We start from the raw sequence: 23,141 nt of genomic DNA, 5'->3' as shown, positions 1-23,141 counted from the left end.
ACCCAGGAGGCATGGATCTCCAGGAGACCTTTGCCTTTCAAACACTGTCATGGCTCTAAGAACAGCAATTGATGTCTTTAGCTATGGCTCATTCACACTTTCTCACTGTCCTGTGGCACAGTCATTTTGGTGACTACACTGCAGTTACTTGCCTCTCATCCGTGAGCTATCTTTAGACTTTTGCCATTTTAATTTAATTTTTTATTTTATGTGTGTTAGTATTTTGGCTTCATGTACATGTATGTGTGTGCATGAATATGCCCACTGAGGGCAGAAGTGGGCATCAGATCCTAGAACTGGAGTTACAGAAGGCTGTGAGCTGCCATGTGGGTGCTGGAGCGGAATCCTCTGCAAGGGCAACTAGTGCTCTTAACCACTCATTGCTTAATCACTTGTGAGAGTATGATGTCACACGCTTATAATCCCAGCACTTGGGAGGCAAAAAAGGGGGGATCCCTGGGACTCACTGGCCAGCCAGTCTAGCCTACTGGATGGACTCTAAGGCCAGTGAGACCTTGTCTCAAGAAGCAAGGTGGTTGTGCCCTGAGAAATACACTGCAGGTTGACCTGTTACCTCACACACCTGCACACACACCAAGAATCTAAAGGGCTAGATATAGGAATATTGGGAGGGTTGCTATACCCCCTTTGCCTCCAAATACCTGCAGGGTTCTCTATGCCCACTTTAGCCCATATATCTCCTGAATAAAAGACACAAAGACCTGGCATTTTATTAACAAGCTGCTGGCACTCTGCTGGGCACATTCTGAACGATTCTAACCCAGCTAGGCTGTCAATGCCCAGATAAATGTCCCATTACTTGACCTCTAAATCTTGCTCTGGTGGTCTCTGCTGCATTGTGTCCCCATGGCAAACCCTCCTGGTGTCTCCACATGGCCTCTCCACACCTTTCAACACTTTCTGCTGTACTCTCTGTACCTGGGATCCTCTCACAGGGATCCGATGTCCCACCTCCATTGTCCTTTCCTGCCCAGTCATAGACTGATCAGCTCTTTATTAATCAACCAGAGATGCCTGAAAACAATTGTTACATATCATGGAGACCAGAGATGCTTGGCCATGCCATCACCCATACTGTAATCAGATGTCTGGGCACAAAAATCGCTATCTGAACGTACAGAACTCAAGACCGACCTGCAACAGCTATGGATATAGTTCAGTGGTAGAACACATCGCATGCCCAAAGCACTGAATTCTTACCTTCGCACAGGAAAAAATTATATTGCTACAATCAAACTTGATACAGAGTCATATGTTTCTCTGGGACATAGCTTTATCCACAGAGTCTGTACACATCTAACTTTACAATGTAATGTGGAATTACTTTCCAACATGGTAGTTTCAATGTACACTTCCCATCATATATACATCATATAAATGTACATATATACATTTAAATAATTAGCTGTTCTGGATATAAATTACTTTATTGTTTAAATTAGTATAGTAACACTGGCTTTACAGACATGCTGAAGAACAATTACATTATCTTTAAAGAAGCTTTTGAAACTGTTTTCTAATCATAGCAATGGTTTCTCAAAACGAAAACCCAAAAAAAACACAAGCATTTCAAAACACCATAAGTTTGTCCAGAGAGCCTTCCAGCCGCTTGCCATGTCCCGAGCTCACCCCTGCCTGTGGGTTCTGTTAGAGGTGCCAAGTGTGCCTGGTGGAGAGCATTCATCCATGAGGTTGTCTAAACTCTGTGTCTTCCCTCAGAATGTACAATAAGATGTGGCACCAGACCCAAGAAGACCTCAATTCTCTGCTTGACAAAGAGTCTCAGAAGATGTCTGAGCCACAAGGAAACAAGATCGTAGTCTTTCAGATGTTAGCCACCTTCTACATAAACTATGTGCAGATCTTCAGGAACATGGAGAATGTCTATGACCAGATAGTCCATCCACAGAAACGCATGCTGATCCGCAAGGTCCTGGATGGAGTGATGGGTCGCATTCTGGAACTGAAGAACGAGATGGTAGAGTTGGAAATGACAGAGTTCCATTATTTTGATGATATCTTACAGGACCTGAAGCTGTCTCCCGTGAGTGTTACTGTTTACCTTGGTAGAATTTTGTTGTAAATAAGATGTATAAGGCTGTGTCCCGTTGTCTGCAGACTTCTTAGCCAGGTTTAAACGTGACAACCATGTTGAACTAAAAGCCTGAATGTTCTCGTCACTCAAACCCCGCCCCCGCCATGAGGCAGGTGTTGCTTGCTTCCTTGTCTATGTTGATCAATCTGTACATAGCCCTTAGGTCTGTTGACTCTGAGATCCTGTTATTACAGAGATGCCACACTGTCAAGATGATTGAAATGGAATAGACTGGCCCTCTCACAAATACCCCATAGCCCAAACTTTCATTTTCTCTGGGCCATGCCCCCAACTCTCTCGGTTCACAATGCCCTTCTTCTTATCCTCCCATCACTGGATGGTAGCCTTGAATGGCTCAGTCCTCATGCCCAGCTGGATGCATCTCTTTCTTGGCTTTGGGTCGGTACTGACCCAGTAGGTTTACAGCTGTAGCCTTTGCTCCTTGGCCTCAGTAGAAGGAAGCATCCCCCTTTATTGCCCAAGGAGCCTCTCTCTGCTACCTGGTGGCTGGGGCATCTCCTGTGGTCACTCAGACCCTGCCGCTGAACCTTTTCCTCTTTGCTGACAGAAATCGGATAGAGGTGTGTCTAATATCCTGGCTGGCCATGCTCCCAAAGGCCACTGAACACCTCATTTCTTCCAGCTGTGGGCCCTATGATCTCACCCTTCATTTTGAAAAAATGTTTCCCGCAAGTAAAGTTAAAAAGACAAATATCTACACGGAGCTTAATCTCTGTTCACTTTTGACTTTCGTGAAGGTCATTTCTCTTTCTGGGGAAGAATCTTCTTGTACTATTATCTGATGACATTACAATAGAGTAAAGAGAGAAATTGGAATGGGTCCAAACATTCCAGAGTTTGCACGTGCATTTCATACATTTATAAGAGCAAAAGTTAAATCACCAGCTTGAATCAGGTGTACTCAGCTCGCTCGTGTGAAAGCATAAAGAACAGCATGGACCAAATGTGAAATAGCTGTTTATTGAATTATATCCCTAAATTTAATTAGTAAGGTAACATTCAAACTCTAAATCTAATTTCAAGACTGTTAAATGGTTACAGACTAAAGAAGTTTGGGGGCTCACATGCCGGGACCCCTCCATTTTCCATGCTATTCACAATGCCCCGAGCTTCAGCTCCTCACCGTCCTTATAACTAGGAAGTGCTACTTCTGTGAGAAACCAACTGTGCACGGGGAGGAGAGGGGAGACAGGACCAGACATCACCCCGGAAGTCTATGTTGAAGGATAACATCAACAGTGCTCTCCATCAGCCTTGGAACTGATGGAAGGACAAGCCAGATGATGTCCTTGACATGCAGGGGCCAGAACATTGGGCCATCAATAGTATCTAGGTTCTGTGAATAGTGTTGTGGCAGAGAAGTAAGCCTTGGGAATGTCTCTGCCTTTGGGACAGAACATACAGCCAGTATCCTCCATGCTTGGCCACTGAGGCCATGCTCTCACAAAGTCCACACTCTGGCCAGCCCCCAGGCATTCACATGGTAGGATTTACGTCCTCATCCCAGAGACTGACGGGGGCACCAGGGAGGTTGTGCTGGGCAGGCCCTCCCTGAGAGAGTCTGAAGCAGGAAATTGATGGTGTCTGTCTCTGATGTGAACTGGCCTCCCAAGCCAGCATCCTTGGAGCCTTGGTCAGCTAGAAACTCTAAAGATGGAGGGAGTAGAGTTAGAGCCAGAAGGAAAGAAAGTGAGGGAGAAGGACCTCCCCGTCTTCATCCCCACCCCTGTCCGATTGGAGGGAGCAGAGTTAGAGCCAGAAGGACAGTGAGGGAGGAGGACCTCCCCATCTTCATCCCCACCCCTGTCCTTGGTCCTATGAGTTCCTCAAGATGCTTCCACATGTCACTAATTGGCTTTAAACTCAGACTCCCATGCTCCTGCTGCAAACACCCTTACCCATGGAGCCTTCTCTCTAGCCACACCCCCAAGCAAGTCCCATTGATTTGCCCATCCCACCATGATTCCAGTTGGATTCAAGTCCTGGGATCCTAACTGAATGATCCTCCGTTTCTCCCCTCTCCCTCAGCAACAGTTGGATGTCCCCATACCCAGGTATTTCCTGAAGGAGAGGTTGGAAGTCATAAAAGGAAGAGAGAAGATCCTCGCTCAGATCTTAACTGAATGCGGATTGAACCTCCCTAATGTGGTCTGTATTGTTTTAAAAAGCATTCACCATCATTTTTTTTTTTTTTTTTGTAAACTACTCTACCATGCCTCTGTATAAGAAACGCTTACTTGATTTTCAAGTTGAGGAAGGTGCCTCTTGTCCACACTTGCTACATGAGGTCTAGACAGGATTATGTAACGTTTGGGCTCTTGTTAGGGATTCACGTACCATTACTTATCAAGAATAAAGAAGTAATAATAATGCTCCCTGGGCTGGGGATTCAGAAGGATAAGCCAGGAACCAGCCAGGCTTTCCCATCTCTAATTCACCTGGTAAAGTCAGGAACTAAATCCACTAAGTTTCAGGATTCATGGGCTCCCAACTTCCTGTGCGTTCTCAGTTGCTCTGAGCTCTGCCCTGCCCTGATTTCTGAGTGACCTTTGGATCTCCCAGAAGGACTGTCTCTTGGAAAAGGAAGTCTTTAATATGGTCCCATGGGACAGCTCAGCGAATAAAGAGTTTGCCACACAAACAGGAGGACCTGAGGTCAAGCCCCCAGATCCCATGTAAAGCTGGATGTAGCTGAGCCTCTACCCACGCAGGGCTTGCCCCACCATGCTCCCTGCACTGGTACAGCTTCTCCCTTGCTTCCAGGACAACAGTGGCCCCACCCTGATCCCTTGTAGGTCTCCATAGGCCTCTAAGGGCTCCCAATTATCTTACTTGTGTAACTCTGAACCCTGAAAATGGTGTATGCCACTCACCGAGTCCTGTGGCTACATAGTCCACCTGAGACCACACAGATACAGCATGAATCCTCCTTTTTCTGCTTTAAATGCTATTCATCGTGGTTGGATATTTGTGTGCGTGTGTGTGCGTGCATGCATGTATGCAGGCCTTAATCATTCTCCACCTTACTTTAAAAAAAAAAAAAAACTTTTATTAGATATTTTCCTTATTTACATTTCTATACCAAGTGCTTGCTGACAGGAGCCTGATATCACTGTCTCCTGAGAGGCTCTGCCAGTGCCTGACAAATACAGAGGTGGATGCTCTCAGCTAACCATTGGACTGAGCACAGGGTCCCCAATGGAGGAGCTAGAGAAAGGACCCAAATTGCTGAAGGGATTTGCAGCCCCATAGGAGGAAAAACAATATGAACTAACCAGTACCCCCCTGAGCTCCCAGGGACTAAACCACCAACCAAAGAGTCCACCTTTCTTTCTGATGCAAGGTCTCCCAGCAGACCCAGAGCCTACTGATTCAGCTAAACTGGTTGGCCACGGAGTGTCAGGGATCCTCTTGGCTATACCCTGAACACCCCCACACTGAGGCTCCAGACACACCCGGACACACTCAGCTTTTTTTTTAATTGAGTGCTGGAGATCTGAACTTAGTTCCTCAACCTTGAGAGTGGCTAAGTCACCTCCCTAGTCCCTACCTTTTCACACATAGAAGCAAATAGTTCTGAGTGGCTTCACATCTTAGTCACTGGTCAGTCTACAACTGCCTTCAGTCTTTTCCTTAAAGTACATTTAAATCTTCATCTCAGAGGCCCGGTTGCCATTGACAGTTCCCCCATTCATCAAATGACAAAATTTCCCAGCATTAATCCATATGTACAATTGACATTTCTGGTCCTCTCAGGTCTAACTTGCTATGGAAATAGACTACTGGGATGACAATTAGTATTCTGTTTGAAAGGATGGTGGTCTGGTCTGTGATAGCTAACCTTGGTTATCAATTTATCATACCAGAAAGAAGAAGCCTCAGGAGAGACATTACCTCCATTAGATTGGTCTATGGACATGTCTATGAAATTTTCTTTCTTTTTTAAAAGGTTTTCTTTGGGGGGGGTTGTTAGTTTGGTTTGATTTTTGAGAATTTTGTACATGAGCCCTGTGTTTAAGCCACTCCTCTCAAACTCTTCCATTGACTCTGCCCTCTTCCAAATTCATGATCCCTTCTTTAATTACTATTGTTGCATGTATATTCATTATATATACTATATAATTATATAGTATATATATATATAATAGTATACTATATAATACATCATATATATTCACACATGCATATACAATCTACTAAGTTCATTTAACACCGCTCCTGTGGACATGTGTAACAAGATTTCCACTTGGCATTGTACATCTTATTTTCGAACTTGCCCCTGGAAGAAAAGAATTCTCCTTCTCTTAGTAGTGTGGAGCACTTCCTTGACTGCTAGCTGGTGTAGGAGATCCCAGCCCACTGCAGGTGGTACCATCCCTCAGTCCCAGCCTCTAGGCTGTACAGAGAGTTAGCTAAAGGTGAGCCTGGGAACAAACCAGTGAGCAGTGTGCCTTTGTGGTGTTTGCTTCAAGCTCCTGTCTTGAATACCTGCCGTGGCTTCCCTTGATATTGAACTGTGACTTATAAAGTGAAAGAATAAAGAAAAGCCTTACTCTCCAGGTTGCTTTTGGACACGATGCTCATCACAGCAACAGAAAAGCAAAGTAGACACATTGTCTTTAAGTCAGGGTCACAGTCTACAGCTGGTATAGTATAGCATACAGTTAGCCACAAGCGCCCTTACTCGCTGAGGCACCTCATGGGTTCAGTTCGCATGTATAGCCCTTTTTTTGTCTGATTTTCTTTTGGTTATGTTCCCCCACACACACAGAAATACGCCGTAAAGATTATAGCTCTGGAAGAGGCTGTGAAACTGATCCAGATAGCGGAGCGTGCAAGGCAGGGCCGCCTCAGAGCTCTGTTCATGAAGCAGATCTTCCTTCAGGAGTGCAGAGCCAAGGAGATGAAGCTGTTGGGACAGAGATTATTAGACACCAGGTTGGCGGCACTCCAGATTCAGAAAGTACGGACACGGGGCAGGGGGTCGGGGTGGGGAACGGAGCTTCTGGATGGGGGAGGGGAGGGCAGGCAACATGTCTTGGAGCTGAGCTCTGAAATTCAAAACCCAAAACCCTACCTATAGGAAAGCTGGGTTGAGTTAGTAAACTCCACAAACGTTTATTGGCGTGGCCTGGAGAGACATCGTCTTGTTTTTATTTTGATAATTGTAAACTAGGAAGTTTAAGATGCAGAACACTGTGTTCAAAGACTTCCAAAAGGGTACCAGTAATTGTTGGAAAGAATGTTGGTAGAATCTAGGGAGGATGAAAATCCACAATGAGGTTAAACACACACACACACACACACACACACACACACACACACACACACCCTGAGACAGTTGCAGAAAGGAGAGGCCAGAATCCACTCCTAGGAGCCTGAAAACAAGTTCTCCACTTAGCACATTCCAGCCACCATGAGGGCCAGAACCCTGGAATTCCTTCTGGGGATGGGGACCATTTTTTCTTCTCAAATAGTGTTAGCAGAGTGTACCCTGTCTTTTTCCTAATGAAGAGCAAGGGTGTTTTTTGTGAAAAATATAGACTTCATCCATGTGGCATAAATAAGAACTATATTTGAAAGAAACCAAGTATGGGGCCACACCATGGAGCCTGGAGGGCAGGACCCCGTCCCAGCTGTGCGTGGGTAGACAGCAGGGAGAAGGACAGACAGATCTCGGCCATTGCTGTCTCTGTGGTCTCACAACCCTTAGCTAAGCTTTGGTTGTCGAGGCTTTGGAGGCGCCTGCGCCTGAGGTTTTGGTTGTATGGTCATGAAGTACTCTCCTCGGGTCTAGCCTCACTCTTCTAATTTCTAGACGTTTCTCTTACAGACTTCCAAGTAAGAGTCAAAGACAGCTATAGGTCATTTCTCTAACTGTCCTTCTGTAAAACTGTCGAGCATGGGGGCTGCAGGGATGGCTTTCTGGCTCAAAGCACCGGCTGCTCTTCCAGGAGATCTGGGTTCAATTCCTAGTACCTCTGTGGCAGCTTTCACCCATCTGTACCTTCAGTTTCCAGGGATCTTACGCTTTCTTCTGGTCTCTGTGGCTATTGGCACCATGCGTTCCATACATGTAGGCAAAACATTCAAATACATAACATAAAATAAAAGTTTAAGAAACTTGATATCTCATCCAGCCTTGATCTGAGGGTTTGAGCCTAGTCTTATTAGATGTCATGTTTGGTTGATATCGCTGGGAGGCCTGATCTTTCCTGAAGGGAAATGGAGAAGTGGATCTGGGGAAGAAGAGGAGGTTGAGGAAGAAGGGGTTAGGAGAAGAGGGAGAACAGGATCCAGGCAGGATGAGTTGTATGAGCCAAGAGTAAATAAAAAGAAAAATGAAAAAAGAAGTAATGAAAAGGAAATAAAGAAATGAAAGTTGTTGCCTGTTACCCCAACATTTAAAAAACAACCCCAGTGTGTAGGCTGGAGCTGGTTGTTATGATGCTTGGCATGGGCAGTGTCTACATGAGAACTTCTTCCAGGAGTAACTATACGTTTGTTTGCAGGTTTGGCGAGGTTTCCATCAAAGCAAGAAAACAGTGAAGGAGCGGGAAGAGGAGATGGTCTTCCTGGGTATGGTAAGTCCGCTACATAAAGAGCCTGTGGGGTGTGCATCTTCTCCAGCGAGTTTCCAAGGAACAGAAGGAAAACTGAATAGGTATCTTAAGAGACTGGAAGTGTCTGACTGATCAGAAGCCAAGAGGTCGGGGAGTGTCCCTGTTATGTCTCTGCAAAATGTAGAGTGCCCCAGATGGGAGACAGGATGCAGAGTCTGAAAAATCTCATGCCTGCCCGGTGTCAGCAGAGCCCTTGGCTTCATGAGGGTCTTGCTGGTGAGAATGGAATTGTTTTGGCCCAGTTGGTGTTGAAGGGCCCATTTTCACAATGATTAGCAAGTCATGGGTTAGAAGGGTGCATTTGTTGTGTACTGCTCTATAGCTGTGTCAACACAAAACAACAGCTAGGGCAACCACCTGGGTTATGACACAGGTCCCATGGCTCAGGAATCTGGCACAGCTCGGTTCACTGCCTGGGTGTCACATGGCTACTGTTGTGCCATTGGGACTAGGGTCTCACCCGAGGCTCAGGTCGGGAAGGGTCTGCCTCCAAGGTCGTGTAGCTATTGGTGGCATCCCTCCTTATGGTCAGTAAGACCAGCACCATCAGCTCTTGGACAGATCTCAGCTGGAGACAGCTCAGCAGCGCCTGGGCTCATGGACCTTGGAGTCTTCCCTGTAGCATCCTGCTTCCCCCCAAGGCATCAGGGAAAGAAGGTCCACTCACTGCATGCATCACCCTATTGTTCGTTTAAAATGAGTAAAAGGTCTCAAAGAGAGGTTACGGCAGGGTTTAGGGTCCAGGAAGCAGGGCACTGGAATCCCCTGAGAGCAGCATTTCTCAACCTGTGGGTTGCAACCCCAGTGGGGGTTGAACAACCCTTTTCACAGGCTCCCCCAAGACCATCGGAAAACACAGATATTTGCACTAAGATTGATAATAGTGGTAAAATTACAGTTGTGAAATAGCAATGACATAACTTGATGGTTGGGAGTCACCACAACATGAGAAACTGTATGCATTAAAGTATCACAGTATTAGGAAGGTCGAGAGCCACTACTGTAGAGCCTGGTACAAGGAGTTCTCAGCATCTTTTGTGCATGGAGTACGGGGCCTCTGAACAGGGCTCACACGTCCTGGGCAGAGCCCATGACTCCCAGGGCATCCCAGCATTTCCTTTTTAGAGTCCCCCTCTTCCTTAACTGAAACCTCAGTCCTCACAGGTCTCAGTGAATTACTGGGCACTATTCCCTATGGAAGCTCTTATGGAGACATCTTATGTCTCTACACATGACATCGCTTCAGAGCCCAGGAGGTCAACTCTGCAACAGTCGTCTCACCAGAGGTGTGACTCATTTTTTTGACCAATGTAGTTCCCATTAAAGGAATCTTTACCTAAGAATACCAGAATCCCACCACACCTTATAGCAATGGCTTCATGTGCATCACCGGGAGCCACCTGCTGTGCTGGTAGCTTCCTTGGTACCCTCGGGTTACACACAGCAGTGTTGGCAGGACAAAGATTTGGTCTCTGAAAAGAACTAGCTCCCTGTAGAGCTCTGATGAGGCCAAGGAAGGAAAGAAGAAACAGGAATATAAGCGCGCCATAAGTAACCACGGGCTACAAAACTATCATCTCATATCTTGAACCTCCGAGGTTATAAATCAGAAGACACTGAGCAGAGAAGATTGTCTGGGGGAAATATAAATACCAAAACTCACAGGAGCCACAAGAAAACTTAATTAAGCCAATCACAGTAGCAGAGGCTCCGCAGACTCTCCAGCGTCAGGGAGCTGGGCACCAAGAACAGTGGTGTTTGTCCAATCCCTCTGCAAAGTCAGAGTGCCCGCAGCCTCCAGCGCCATGGGGGAAACCAGGGTGGTGTTGACCCCAGTCAGAGCATCGGAGGTGGCTCAGATGGTACTGTGTACACAGCAGATAATGACAACCCATGTGGCTGATTACTAATGCCAGTGCACAGCAAGCTGGCTCAGCTAGACCCTGCTTCCTGAGACTCGAGGCACTTGACCATGAAGGAGAAGAGATACATCCACACCCTGCCTCCATTCATCAAACTAAGCACTTCAGATACGGTCAGACTCTGGATGGGGCATTTCTGTTGCCAAAACGACAAGACAAAACGAAAACAATCCAATCAAATTGATTTTCACTTGAGAGGCAGGGTGAATTGCCAACAAGAAGTGGCCTTGGTCAAGCACCATCTCTGTCATAGTTGGGGGCCATGCAGATAGAGGTGGAGTGTGAACTGGAGCATCCCCCCCCACCCTCCATCACTGCAGCAAAGCACCCGCTCAGTCCAGCCCCTGCCACACCTGCCCGGCCTGTGCAAGTACGTGAAGGACTGTTGTTGGTGAGTGTTCATAGAGAACCAGGTCCTTTTTAAAAATAAAACATGCTTTTAAATTATTGTTGGAAAATAAATCATAAGCAGTTTCTAACCCCCTCCAAAACATAACGCATGGAAAGGGGACAAGAAGCATTGGGCCAAAACAGAGAAAGATGTTAGAAGAAAGCAAGCAAGCTTGGCTGTGGACTTCAGGTCCCAAACACAAACCAAAAACCAAATGAGCCCTAGATGGTACCTAGATGGTTACACAGTCATTGACAGTGAGAGCCCTAGATGGTACCTAGATGGTTACGTAGCCATGACACTGACACCTGAAATGTCACAGGCTCACAATGGGCTGGGCCTCCCAGATCAGTCATCAACCAAGACAGTCCCTCACAGATGTGGCTGCAGGCCAGTCAGTCTGATCGGGGCCGTCGCTCTGTCGAGACTGCCTGTCGTCTCAGTGTGCAGGAGGCAGAGAGAAAAGACTCCCAGAGGAAGTCTGCTGGCTAAACTAGCCAAATCTGGGTCACCTGAGAGACCCTGACTCCGTGTATAAGGTGAAGGATATCACGGAAGACCTCTAATGTCGGCCTCTGGCCTCCACATGCATTCGCCGTGCAATCACAGGTGTGCCTACACATATACAAATGCCTACATAACACATGCATACACACACACTACATGCATATACACGCAAAAATTAAGCTGCTTGTATTGGCTGTTTTACTTTAAAGATCAAATTAGCAATCTAAGGTTCATGACATGTATTTAAGTGCCAACTCAAATTTCACAGTAGTCAAACTTTTGACTCAGTTGCTTCTATTTGAGTAAACTTTTGTTTAAAAAAAAAAAAAAAAGAGTTCAGAATCCCAGAATCCCAGGCAATGGCCAAAGACTATTGCATGCACCCTTCAGTCTTGACTGCCTACCCTGGTACCACTCAGAGACGAACGGATCATCTGTGTATAACACAACCCTCCGCTTTCCTCTCTAATTTCCATGTACTAGGCTCCAAAGAGAATTTTTCCACAGTGTAGTTTGCAAGATATAAAGAGAACAGCTCCCCCGCTGTGTGTTCCCTGCTACTCTCTCTGCACGCTGTTCTGCCCAGTGTGCCACGTCTTAATATTACATATTCGATTGAAATGTTAACCACTGAGAAATCCAAGGATTCGATTTTTGAAAGAATGTTATCTGCAGTATGCCGGCTGGTGACCATACAAAATTGACTATCCCAAACCAAGGGCATGTTTTCAATTGACTACATTTTCTGCTTTGTTGTTGATGAGGGTGGCGCCTCCTCGTGTCAAATCTAAGTTTTCCATTGGTTCATCCAGGTCCGTGATGTCAATGCAAAAGGCTTAGTGGGTCCCAGCTGTGCTTGTGTCTTCCTAAAAGCCCGCCACACTTCCTGGAGCAACGATCTAGTCTCTGAAAACAGACTCAGGGCAAGGGACATCTCTCCACCTTCCACCCCAACCAGATATTTCTCTTAACCATGGTCATATAAATTATTTTTTTGTTGATACGGCCATCTTAAAAATTTAAATCATAAAGTCTACAGAGGAAAATAAATGGTGGTCTAAAAAATCACGTCCAGCTATTTTAATTGGCAGAGCCAGTGGCGTGGAGCCAGTGCAAGGGAACTTAATGAACACAATCCATTCTCTTCCAGGGGACCCCTCGCAGCCATCCGTTCTGCAGTCAGGGCCCTGCATATTTCACTTTACCCTGAAGCCATCGCTGTTTGCATTGTAATGAGGAGCTCTGGGGTCACTTATTAAAGCGAAGGGCCTGTGGCTTCTACAAACATCATCGGAATCCTGAAAGCACCATAAACCCGTTCACTTTCATTCTCTACCATTAAACGAGCTATTTTCTCCATCGCTTTGAGGCTAATAAATTAAAATTTTATTCTTATTACCCCCAGCACAGGCTGGAGTACCCGATGACTGAGGCTCTTAGAGTCCCTGGTGTGTCTTTTTAACATTAGAAGAGCTATCTGTCCCACTAGTGTCCCAGCACAGGCAGCATCTAGCCACATACAATCTGGGGCCTCTGATTGGTAACATGTACCTTAGAGGCAGATAGACTTGGTTCAAAGCCCAGCTCTGTCTGTCTGTTGCCAGGGGCAGGGCCCCCTGTCTCACACACCCTTCCTGGGAGCCTCAGTTTCCTATTGGAGAAAGGCCAGCACAGCACTGCCTCTATTCTGGGGCAGCAAGCAGAACACCCTAAGAGCCGAAAGGGAGAGGCCTCCTATGAGGCATGAGGGTGGAAACACCTCTGAGGAAGGTGGTTTGTGTCATCGTCATCGTCATTGTTGTTGTCGTTGTTGTCGTCATTGTCGTCATCATCGTCGTCGTCGTCATCATCGTCTTGGCAGATGCTAAGATGTAATGCTGGTTGAGTGATCCTTGCAACAGAACACTTAGAAGAAGTCCAGAAAGTTCTGTACAAAAATCACAAAAGGCTCTGAAATAAGCTCTTATATAAAACAAGTGTAACAAAGGCCTCAAAATCCAGTATACCCAGACCCTTGTTGCTCATCCCACTAAACCAGTGTACTGAAATCTAGCCTGTCAAAATTTGGCCTGGAAAAGTCCATGGAGTTGAGTCTGGCCCAACGCTTCCCTATCTTGCTACAAAGGGGCCATCTGAAGATTCCCCAAGGCAAAAGGCAGAGGAAATCCTGGAGAGGCAGCAAGCCACCCCTCTAGCCCACCACACCCTCTGGTGAGAAGGCTTCCCTAAAGTGCTCAGTGGCTTCAAAAGCCTACATCAGCAGGGCACGACCCATGACACCGTGCCTGTAATCCTGGACATAGAGAAAGGGGGACATTTACAAGTCCTAAGCCTGGACTATAGTGTGAGGCTTCAAAAAGAAGCAAGCACGTGATGCACTTGAGAGGCAGTGGAGAGAAGGCAAAGCCACCCCCGTCCTCCTCTATTCAGTAGGAGCTTACCATTCAGTTGCCTGACCTGACTCAACTTAGTTTGATTTCAAGTCTTATTAATATACATACATGCATACATGCATACATACATACATACATACATACATACATATTTCTTGCTGTTAATATTCTGTCTGATTACTCAGGTTTCCAGATCATCAGACACTAAACAACAAAATGATTCTTTTCTTTGCCTTCCCTTCGTTTCCTGGCTCCAGAAGTCCCTTGCGGATTCCCTGGAACTGGCCGCCATCATGCACCTCACTGGAGCCCTTTACAAAGTTGCTCACTGCTGCTTGGACCATGGGCAAAGCTAAGGTCTCCTGAGCTTGTTGATGGTCTCCTGTACAGTGGAAATCCTATGAAGCTTTGTCCAGCTCATAGCACAGTGAGCAGTGGCCAGCCACAGTCTGCTTTGCTCTCCAGACAGCTTAAAGCTCCAGCTCAACATCGGTACAACTCAGCCACGGTCATTAAAGTGCTAGCCAGGGTTTTTCTTCCTGTGTGTGTGTGTGTGTGTGTGTGTGTGTGTGTGTGTGTGTGTGTGTGTGGAGGGGGGGGGTTGTTTAACCCATTTAAGTTAGAGAGAGACCAGGAAGGTTCTTATGTCACCATAAAATCTTGAAATGGCGCTGTTACAGGCTCAGCAGGGGAAATGCCTTATGCAAAACCACCATGCAAGGCAGTTCACCGATAACTACCAAGTTCAAATGCACATCAGTTTCAAAGTACAAAACTATTTCCAGATAAAATGGATTAAGCCTGAGACTCACCAAAGAGTAACATCAAACACGGAGAACAGGAGTGGCCCTGGACAAGGCCCTTGATATCTCTGTGCCTCCATTTCCTCATACATAAGACGTAAGTAGTAACACTCTCTCTGCTTAAGGCGGCTGTGCCGAATAATCGAGCTCGTATTTGTAAACCACTCAAACGTGCCTCACAGTGCTGACTTTAAGGTATGAGAACGCAAAGCAGAGAGCCTCTGCCTCAGCTGCTAAAGATCTGAAAGCTCGCCAGCACCCTATCCTGTCATCGTTATTAAATAAGCATTAAAGAAAATACTGAACTCTTAAAGAAATGAACTCCAATCGGCTGGAAAACATTCTTACTCTTTAACAGATTGGTGCTTGCTAACGTGGTGGATCTTAAAGATGCATACTGAACTTGTTCAACCCAGAGAGTCAGGCAAGAATGCTCTCTCCCTGAAGACCTTCACTTCTGCTCCTGTCTGTCCTTGTGTGCAGAGTAGGTGGGTTTGTGAACCCACAGCTATATACACACAGACAGGTGTGACTTTGAAATGATGGGCCACCCACTACTTGATACAATGGGACCTGATGAAGAGTTAGGTGTACTGCAACCTGAGATCTTCCTTGTACAAAATCAGACGCCTGGATGCCAAGGCCGTCCTTCTAAGCACTGCCCCCAAGCATCGGTGCACATGTTCAGGACCTGGGAGAGCAGGTGTAACAAGGTCACTAGCAGAGATCTGTTCCTCCCCTTGGGGTGACAGTCACCACTTCGAGACAGAAGATCTTTGGATAATCGCCAGCACCACACCACATAATTCCCAGTCTATTGGGGACCAATACACTGAGAAGATTTTATAAATGACCGTTTTCTCTTTCTAATTTCAACAAGGGTTTTAAAATCCAAAGCCTGTCGAACATTAGCTAAGCATTGACATTAACGGAGCGTGGAGTCTTCCTTCCCCAAAAACTCAGGAAGTGTCGCTTCACGTCACATTTCTACAGCAACATCAATTATTAATGTGTGTATGTTTTGCTGACAGAGGACCTCGCTGGAAATGTAGGTTTCGTTATTCCGTTCTGGGTCGTTAACTGTGGAGAGCTGGCAAATGTGATGGTTTGCCCACATGGGGAGCCTTCATTAAGATGCATTAATCTACAGCCCATGCATTTCAATACATCGTATGTTATCATGGTCCCCTCTCCTTTTAATATCCCTAATTTATTTTTAAATGAGTTGCTGTTTATGTGGCCAGTTAACAAATTTGAATTCATATGACCAGAGACGCTAAAGAAGAGAAGATGTTTGCGCCCAAAGGACAGGATGCTCGTTAGCATAGGATGTAAATTTATTAGAACCTTCAAGTGCAAAAACAGCAAGAGGAGGGAGTTACAAACGACCCAGATGAATTCTTGCTAGAGAAAATCTATATGGAAAAAACATGCATGACTGCTCCCATCTGAATAACACAGCACAGAGCTACACAACATGGAGCAGAGGGAGCTTGAAGCTTGCCCTGGCCACCCTCACCGGCGTGAGACCTCCACTTTCACATCTGTCCAGTGGTGCCTCCTCCTCGCACTCATTTCTACCTCCAAAGATGAATGCAAGCATCACTGAGGACACACAGTGCAAGGGCTCATGGGACAGCGTACAACGAACCTGTAAGATGATTAGATCGGCCTGTAGGACAGCTTTACAGGGGCTAGAGAGATGGCTCCATGGGTCAAAGTGTTGACTGCGCAAAAATGAGGCCTGGGGCTCAGATCCCCAAGCCCCAAATAAATCCTGGGTGGGAATGGCAGCCTGCTTACAGCTCCAGCTCTCAGGAGGTCAAGCAGATCTCAGGAGCAGACTGCCTAGCTGGAATGGCCAGATCTGTGAGTTCTGGGCTTAGATGAGAGGCTCTAGGGAGATACTCAATGTCAGCCTCCACCCTACACACACACACACACACACACACACACACACACACACACACGTACCTGCATGTTCATACACATGCAAAAAAAAAAAAGATTTCATAATTCTCACTCTGGATCCACTCTTCATGTGTTTTAGGGCATTCTCATCTTAAGAAAAATTGTACTCTTTATACCCAATTCTCATTTATAATAAATGAGAAAATTGGGTCATTTTTAAAAGTTTGTAGTGGGTACATTTATAAAGTATTATAGATATAGCTTCCTCTTCTATTTCACTTGACTGTTTGGTTCTAAGAAATCTAAACTCTAACATGGAAAAGTAAAACAGTCTCTCCCACCAGACTTGTTCCTTTGAAAGTTGTATGCATGTGTGCATGCATGCACGTGTGCGTGCATGTATGCACATGCAAGGGGACTTATTTGACCCAATGGGCATGATACAACTGAATCTGGCCTTTGATCTGCCTGATTGTACTGTGACCTCAGCACAAAACCCATCTGCCCCAAGGGCTACCACAATGTCCCCTGGAACTGACCAGAGCTACTCCCCTAAGCAGTTAAGAACTTAATCAAAGTATTGCAACAGGCGTTGACAGAGAGACAGCAGATATAAATACCCACAAGGGCACATGTGGCAGGAAAGGAACTCAGAAGTTCTTTATCCTGAGTTCTGAGTATTGCAAGCTTTGTTTACCAACATAACTGACTTCAATTACTTCTTATAATTTAAGATTTAAAGATACCCATATTTAACACCAACATGCAAATTTCCAAAAACTCTACTTTGGCTCTCAAAACCCATGAAAGGCTGCCTTTAGTTCCACATCACTGTGCTTTTGACTTGAGAGCCTTGGTTGAACCTCAGGATGCCTCTAGAAGGTGGGTCCTTCCCCTGTCTAGCTCTTCCTGTTCTCCTCTCTTGTATTTATGATCTGGGGATGGTAAGTACCAGGACTGGGTCCTTCTACATACCCCCTTTACTTCACTCTATCCAAGTCTCCAACACCATCCTTGGATAGATGGCTGCATAGGCTAATCTACCCCATTTTGCTCTGCTGGGGCTTCAGATGAACTGAATTTTATCCTAACACTATTTGAAGAATGTCTGTCTACAACTTTGTGCAGATGCTGGGCATGAATGGGTCAGGACTAGGGGTCAGAAGATGTTCCACAGTCACCACTTCCAGATTTGCTGATTGACAGGTGTGGAAGGAGAATGCTCTATAAGATGTGTGGGGATGTGTGTCTGAATTAAGCTGCACAATGTCTTCCTTTGGAAAGCCAAGGGTTGATTTTCAGAGTTGATGTTTAGGTCATTCTGAATAATCAGAATACAACTCCTTTCAGTAGGCTTTGTGACAAACACTTCCCTCTTCTACATTCTCCTTCCTCCCACTGATCAAGGAGATTGGGAAAAGCTTTAGTTTCTAAAGTATGGGAGACATTTTTAGGCTTACTGATTGTACTAGTTTTTCTGTCATTATAACACAATATCTGAGATGATCTTAAAATACTTAAAACTTAAAATATAAAAGAGTTCTTTTACCTAAGAGTTTTGAAATTGTTGTTCATTAATGGGTCCTTGCTGTCTTGGAGGCACATCTGTGTGTGAGGTGGTGTGTGTCAATTCACACACACACACACACACACACACACAGAGAGAGAGAGAGAGAGAGAGAGAGAGAGAGAGAGAGAGAGAGAGAGAGAGAATGTGTTCCTCGGTGCTCACACTCGCTTTGATCTTGTGCTCTAGATGTATTTTTAAAAAATGTGTCTGTGGTAAGACCTTCTCCAAAAACCACACAGGTGATTTGATTCTAATGTTTCCTACAGTCCTGTGACTTTTAGAGTCTCAACTTTGGGGGGTGGGGTGTTATTTCCAGAAACCATCCCCTTTCTTCAATGAAGTCAGTGACGCCATTGCCCAGTCCAAACAAGTGAGGAATCTGCGGGACGAGGTGCAGCTAAAACATGAACAGAACTACCAGGAAGCCTTAGTAAATATCAAGGAGGACCTGAAGATGCTGGAAGGCCCAGACATCAAGGAGAATCTTCAGGACCAGATCCGGCAGTGGTTCATTGAGTGCAGGTGACGGGTCTCCTCTTGGGTGGCTCAGCTCATTCAGTGAGTTGATTGGTTTGCTTGCTTGCTTGCTTGCTTGCTTGCTTGCTTGCTTGCTTGCTTGCTTTATTTTGTTTTTGTGAAAAGGTCTTGTTGTTTAGTCCAAGCCAGGTTTGAATTTAAAGGAAGCCTCTTGCTTCAGCTCTGGAGTCCTGGGACTATAAACATGAGCCACCACCTGGCTTGTTATATTCTTGGACACCAAGGCATCCAGTATGGAGACGTGAGGTTTCTGGACTTCATTTTTAAAAACTCAGATACTATCACTAGGGATTCGGAAATGTTTTTAATTAAATTGCTTCTTGGCCTGTGTTTGCTTTTTTTTAATATGGAAATACTCTGTGACCACATAAAATAGAATGTGATGGGTAGGGGTCTGGACAACCAGGTGTGTCTAAAGCCCAGGGAACTGGAAATAGCCAGGGCTGACTGCCTTTCCATTGTGAACCAGCGAGCCATTGCTCTGGGCTCTTGGACCCTGGCCCTCCCTCAGTCTGGGAGACAGCTGTGCTGCTGGAACCTAGGATTCCCTAAATGATCCACCACTAGGAGTTCAGAGGCCAAGGCCCCAGACCTGTCCTTGCAGTAGACTTCCTACTGCTTTTAAATGAAATGCTAAATGTTCTACAACTTGTTTGCTGGAGCAGTTTTAGATATGTTTTATCTCAAGGGAGAAGAAATCAGGGTTCTCTGTCATGATCATGTGCTGAGGAAAGGGCTGCAGATGTCTCTTCCCATGTCAGAGTGTTCACCCGACATCGGGTCCCAAGACACTCAACGTGACAATGCTGGTCAGCTCATTGGGACCAGAGAGCTAAATTGTCAGAAATAGGAAAATCAAGTTTTTTCTTTAAATAAAATCATACCAGGGAAATGGGGTGTGGGGTGGGAGGAGGCAGGCTATGAGCAGATATCTGGGAATCCTCCTGGTTTGGATTTAGTAAGTCCCTTTTCAGAAAGAGCTCAGCAGCACTGATGGGAACTCACCTGCCTCTGGCTCAGCACACATTTGCTTGTTACTGTTGAGGCCCACGGGCAAGGGACCTAGAGAGGCTCCCAAATAACAATAATGAGGGGTTGGGGGCTTGAGGGGGTGGGAGGATGTTGTTCCAGAAGTTGGACAGCTAATCTCTGTCCACAACCATTTCCCCCTCCCTACGTTTCCTATGTGGAAACCAAATACTCATTCCTGCATGATAGTCAAACTGTATGCCAAAGCTTCATGGTAGGTGGTAGATGTCCAGAACAAATAGTCCATGCCTTTTAAATGATGTACCATTTGGAGTAGCATGATAGAGCACTGTGATGTGCTATCCAACGTATGTGCTGTACACTATTACTACTACTGCACGCACACACACACACACACACACACACACACACATATACTCACACACACACACACACACACACACACATGCATACACACACAGGTGTCCAGAATAAACAGTTCATGCCTTATAAATGGTATACCATTTGGAGTTCTGGTCTAAAATGGTCTCCTTGGGTCAACTGTCTTTTATATATAGCTTGTGATCACTTCAGATAAGAACCTTTCGTGGCTTCTCTTCTTACAGAGCCTGCCTGTATACATAGAGAGTCAAGCTTCAGACACCCAGAACAGTGCCTGGGTAAAGAGCGAGCAGACAACTCACATGGACAGACAGCCGTTAAATATCACCATAATACTGGGTCATGTGATGGGAAATGAGTGGCAGGTTGAATGAATTCACTGTTGTGTGTCCATCACAGGGGTACACATACACACACACATACACAAACACAGGCATACACACACACAGCCCTAGATGCCCAAACCTCCTGCATGACTGGACACCATAAAGCTTCTAGTGTGTGTGTGTGTGTGTGTGTGTGTGTGTGTGTGTGTGCAGCAGCAGCAGCAGCAGCAGTAGTAGTAGTAGTAGTAGTATACAGACATATGTAGGATAGCACAGCACAGTGGTCTATCACTCTACTCCAGATGGTACCATTTAAAAGGCATGAACTGTTTATTCTAGAACCCTATACTAAGTGTTTTCAGATCACAGTTGACAGCAGGTCACAGGCAAGACCACAGAGGGCAGAAGCACAGATAAGGGGGCTGCCGTGCTCACACCACGTGGAGCACCCTAAGCTTCGTAGTGCACACGTGTGGAAAGCTTTTGGGGAATGCAGCAGGAGGCAGAAGTGAAGGCTGCTTCCAGCTAGGCTCTGGGGAGAAGGGTCCCTGGAGAGTCTACACTAGGTACCAGGAGAATTCTTGAGTTTCTATAAGAAGTATTGTTTTTATGATTAAAAAAAAAAAAAGTCAAAAATACATTCAGCGGGGAGGCAATCTGCTTGCACTGATTTAAAATATCTAGGACACTCGGGCTTTAGGGAAATGGTTTACTAGAATGTCTTCATCATAGGCTTGGCTGTTGTTCCCAATGCAGACTTGGGGAGGATGACCACGGGGGTGAGGTGTCTTCCCTACCTCAATCCTCAGCGGCCCGGGCTGTCACTCTAGAAACGCCCTGCTATTACAGCACTTCTGAGATTCTTTGAAAATGCAGCTGGTGGGTCCTCTGAGGACATGTCCTCCTGGTGTCGCTGGCCCCACCCGCCATCCAGGAGCTGGTCAGAGGCCCCCTCGTGGGTACACTGGGCAGAACTCACAAAGGCATAAAAATTCCTCTTTTTGAAGTTATGTAAGGTCGAGGGCAAATTTATTTTCATAATTGGATTAAAGTCATCTGATGGACTTTGATAAAGAGCCTTCGCCTTGCTTTTTTTTTTTTTTTTTTTTTTGAATCAAAGGCAAATAAAAGCAAATATTGTCTTTTGAAGTATGAAACGCGGTCAGTTCTCAGAATAGATCCCAAAAGATGCACAGGGGCAGGTCAGGCGATCATGAGAAGCTGTAAGGGATAAACACCCCTTCCCAGTTTGTCTGGTCAATATGCACAGGCTGGCCTTGGGCTCTAATTCAACATGTTGCTGAGGGCCATGTTGACCTCCCAGGGGCTGGGTCACAGGTGTGTGTTACCGTGCCTTCTGATTATTTGTTTTTGTAAGTCAACTTTTAAGCTATTCTAGATCATTTTTAAAATTATCTGACAGTTTCACACATGAATATAATGACTGTTAGTTGTTCTTAGTCTTTATTCTCTTCCTATACCCCTCCCCCTGCCACTGAGAAGTTAAACTTCAAAGATAACACCTATTCCTTTGAGGTAGAGTTTAATGAAGAAAATGTAACCTATGTATAGTTTCAGCAGAGAAAACTTCTTAGAAAAAACATTCCTTCCTGTCTCTTTTCTTTCCCATATATATTTTAAGTAGTTTTATTTATTCATAATTTTGCTAATGTTTAAAACTTCAACAATGAACTTTCTCACGGCCTCATAAAGCTTTGCAAAATATTTTTTTTTAATGAATGCTTGGCATTGAATTGCATGGGTGCTCGGGTTAATAAACTGATTGTAATCTTTTTAATATTTTGCAGAGCTGGTAAAATGTAGGTTATCAAATGATCTTGGAATTTGTATTAATTTGATTATTTAGGGGTTGGGAAATACTTTTCATTTTTTATTTTGTTTTGAGACAGGGCCTAACTATACAGCCCAGGATAGCCTTGAATTCCAGATCCTCTGGCCTCAGCCACTTCAGTGCCAGGGTTACAGGTGTGCACCCCCAACTCATTTGAGGTGGTTTTGTTTGTTGTTCTTCTCTGGGCTGTTCTGCCATTTATCCACTTCTCTGTGTCATGGTGTCGGGGTTTTCTTCTTTGAGGGATCTGTGATATATATATATATATATATATATATATATATATATATATATATGTAATGTAAACATATTTTATAGATATATAATATACTCATATATTCATATAAACATTCATATATATGTATCTATTATATAATTTATATAAAATATTTATATGATTTATATAAAATACAACATATATATTTATATGTTATTTATATATATAATATTATACACATATGTAAACATTAAAGATCCTTAAGCTTTGGGTATATTATTAGAATAATGACTGCCTGAGTTTTCATTTGTCATTATTATCTTTAGGGAGTGATCACCCCTTGCTAGAGCCCTTCCATACCTCTCCTTTGGTTTGTCTTCTCCCAGTCTTTTACACTGTATGGTCCTAGAGTCTTCTGCAGAGTGCGGCTGAGCATGCGTCATCCCTGGTGTATTTGTAGTGTGGGCTGTTCAAAGGGCCCAGTCTGGGAAGCGTAACCAGTCAGAGGCTGCTTCAGTCATTGGTCAAGGAAGAACCAACTTCCTGGGTCAGAACTCAGATGTGGGTTCCTCACTGTAACT

General features: G+C 45.1%; 1 protein-coding gene across 5 annotated transcripts in view; it reads left to right on the top strand.

Moving 5' to 3' along the window:
- Window positions 1-23,141, top strand: part of Iqca1 (IQ motif containing with AAA domain 1) — a 113,905-nt gene that overhangs the window by 6,440 nt on the left and 84,324 nt on the right. For 2 of the 5 annotated variants that reach the window (XM_029539000.1, XM_021198927.1), the window contains exons 2-6: window positions 1,741-2,065; window positions 4,166-4,285; window positions 6,909-7,100; window positions 8,650-8,721; window positions 18,574-18,779. In XM_029539000.1, coding sequence (XP_029394860.1) covers window positions 1,741-2,065; window positions 4,166-4,285; window positions 6,909-7,100; window positions 8,650-8,721; window positions 18,574-18,779 — 915 coding nt within the window. Of the gene's footprint in view, window positions 1-1,740; window positions 2,066-4,165; window positions 4,286-6,908; window positions 7,101-8,649; window positions 8,722-18,573; window positions 18,780-23,141 lie in introns of those variants that run through there. The other 3 variants (XM_029539002.1, XM_029539001.1, XM_029539003.1) reach the window with 2 other exon arrangements.

The sequence above is a fragment of the Mus pahari genome, chromosome 5 (genome assembly GCF_900095145.1).
Source record: "Mus pahari chromosome 5, PAHARI_EIJ_v1.1, whole genome shotgun sequence".
Lineage (NCBI taxonomy): Eukaryota > Metazoa > Chordata > Mammalia > Rodentia > Muridae > Mus > Mus pahari.
The sequence above is the reverse complement of the archived record's forward strand: the minus strand, read 5'-3'. Positions and strand labels throughout refer to the sequence as shown.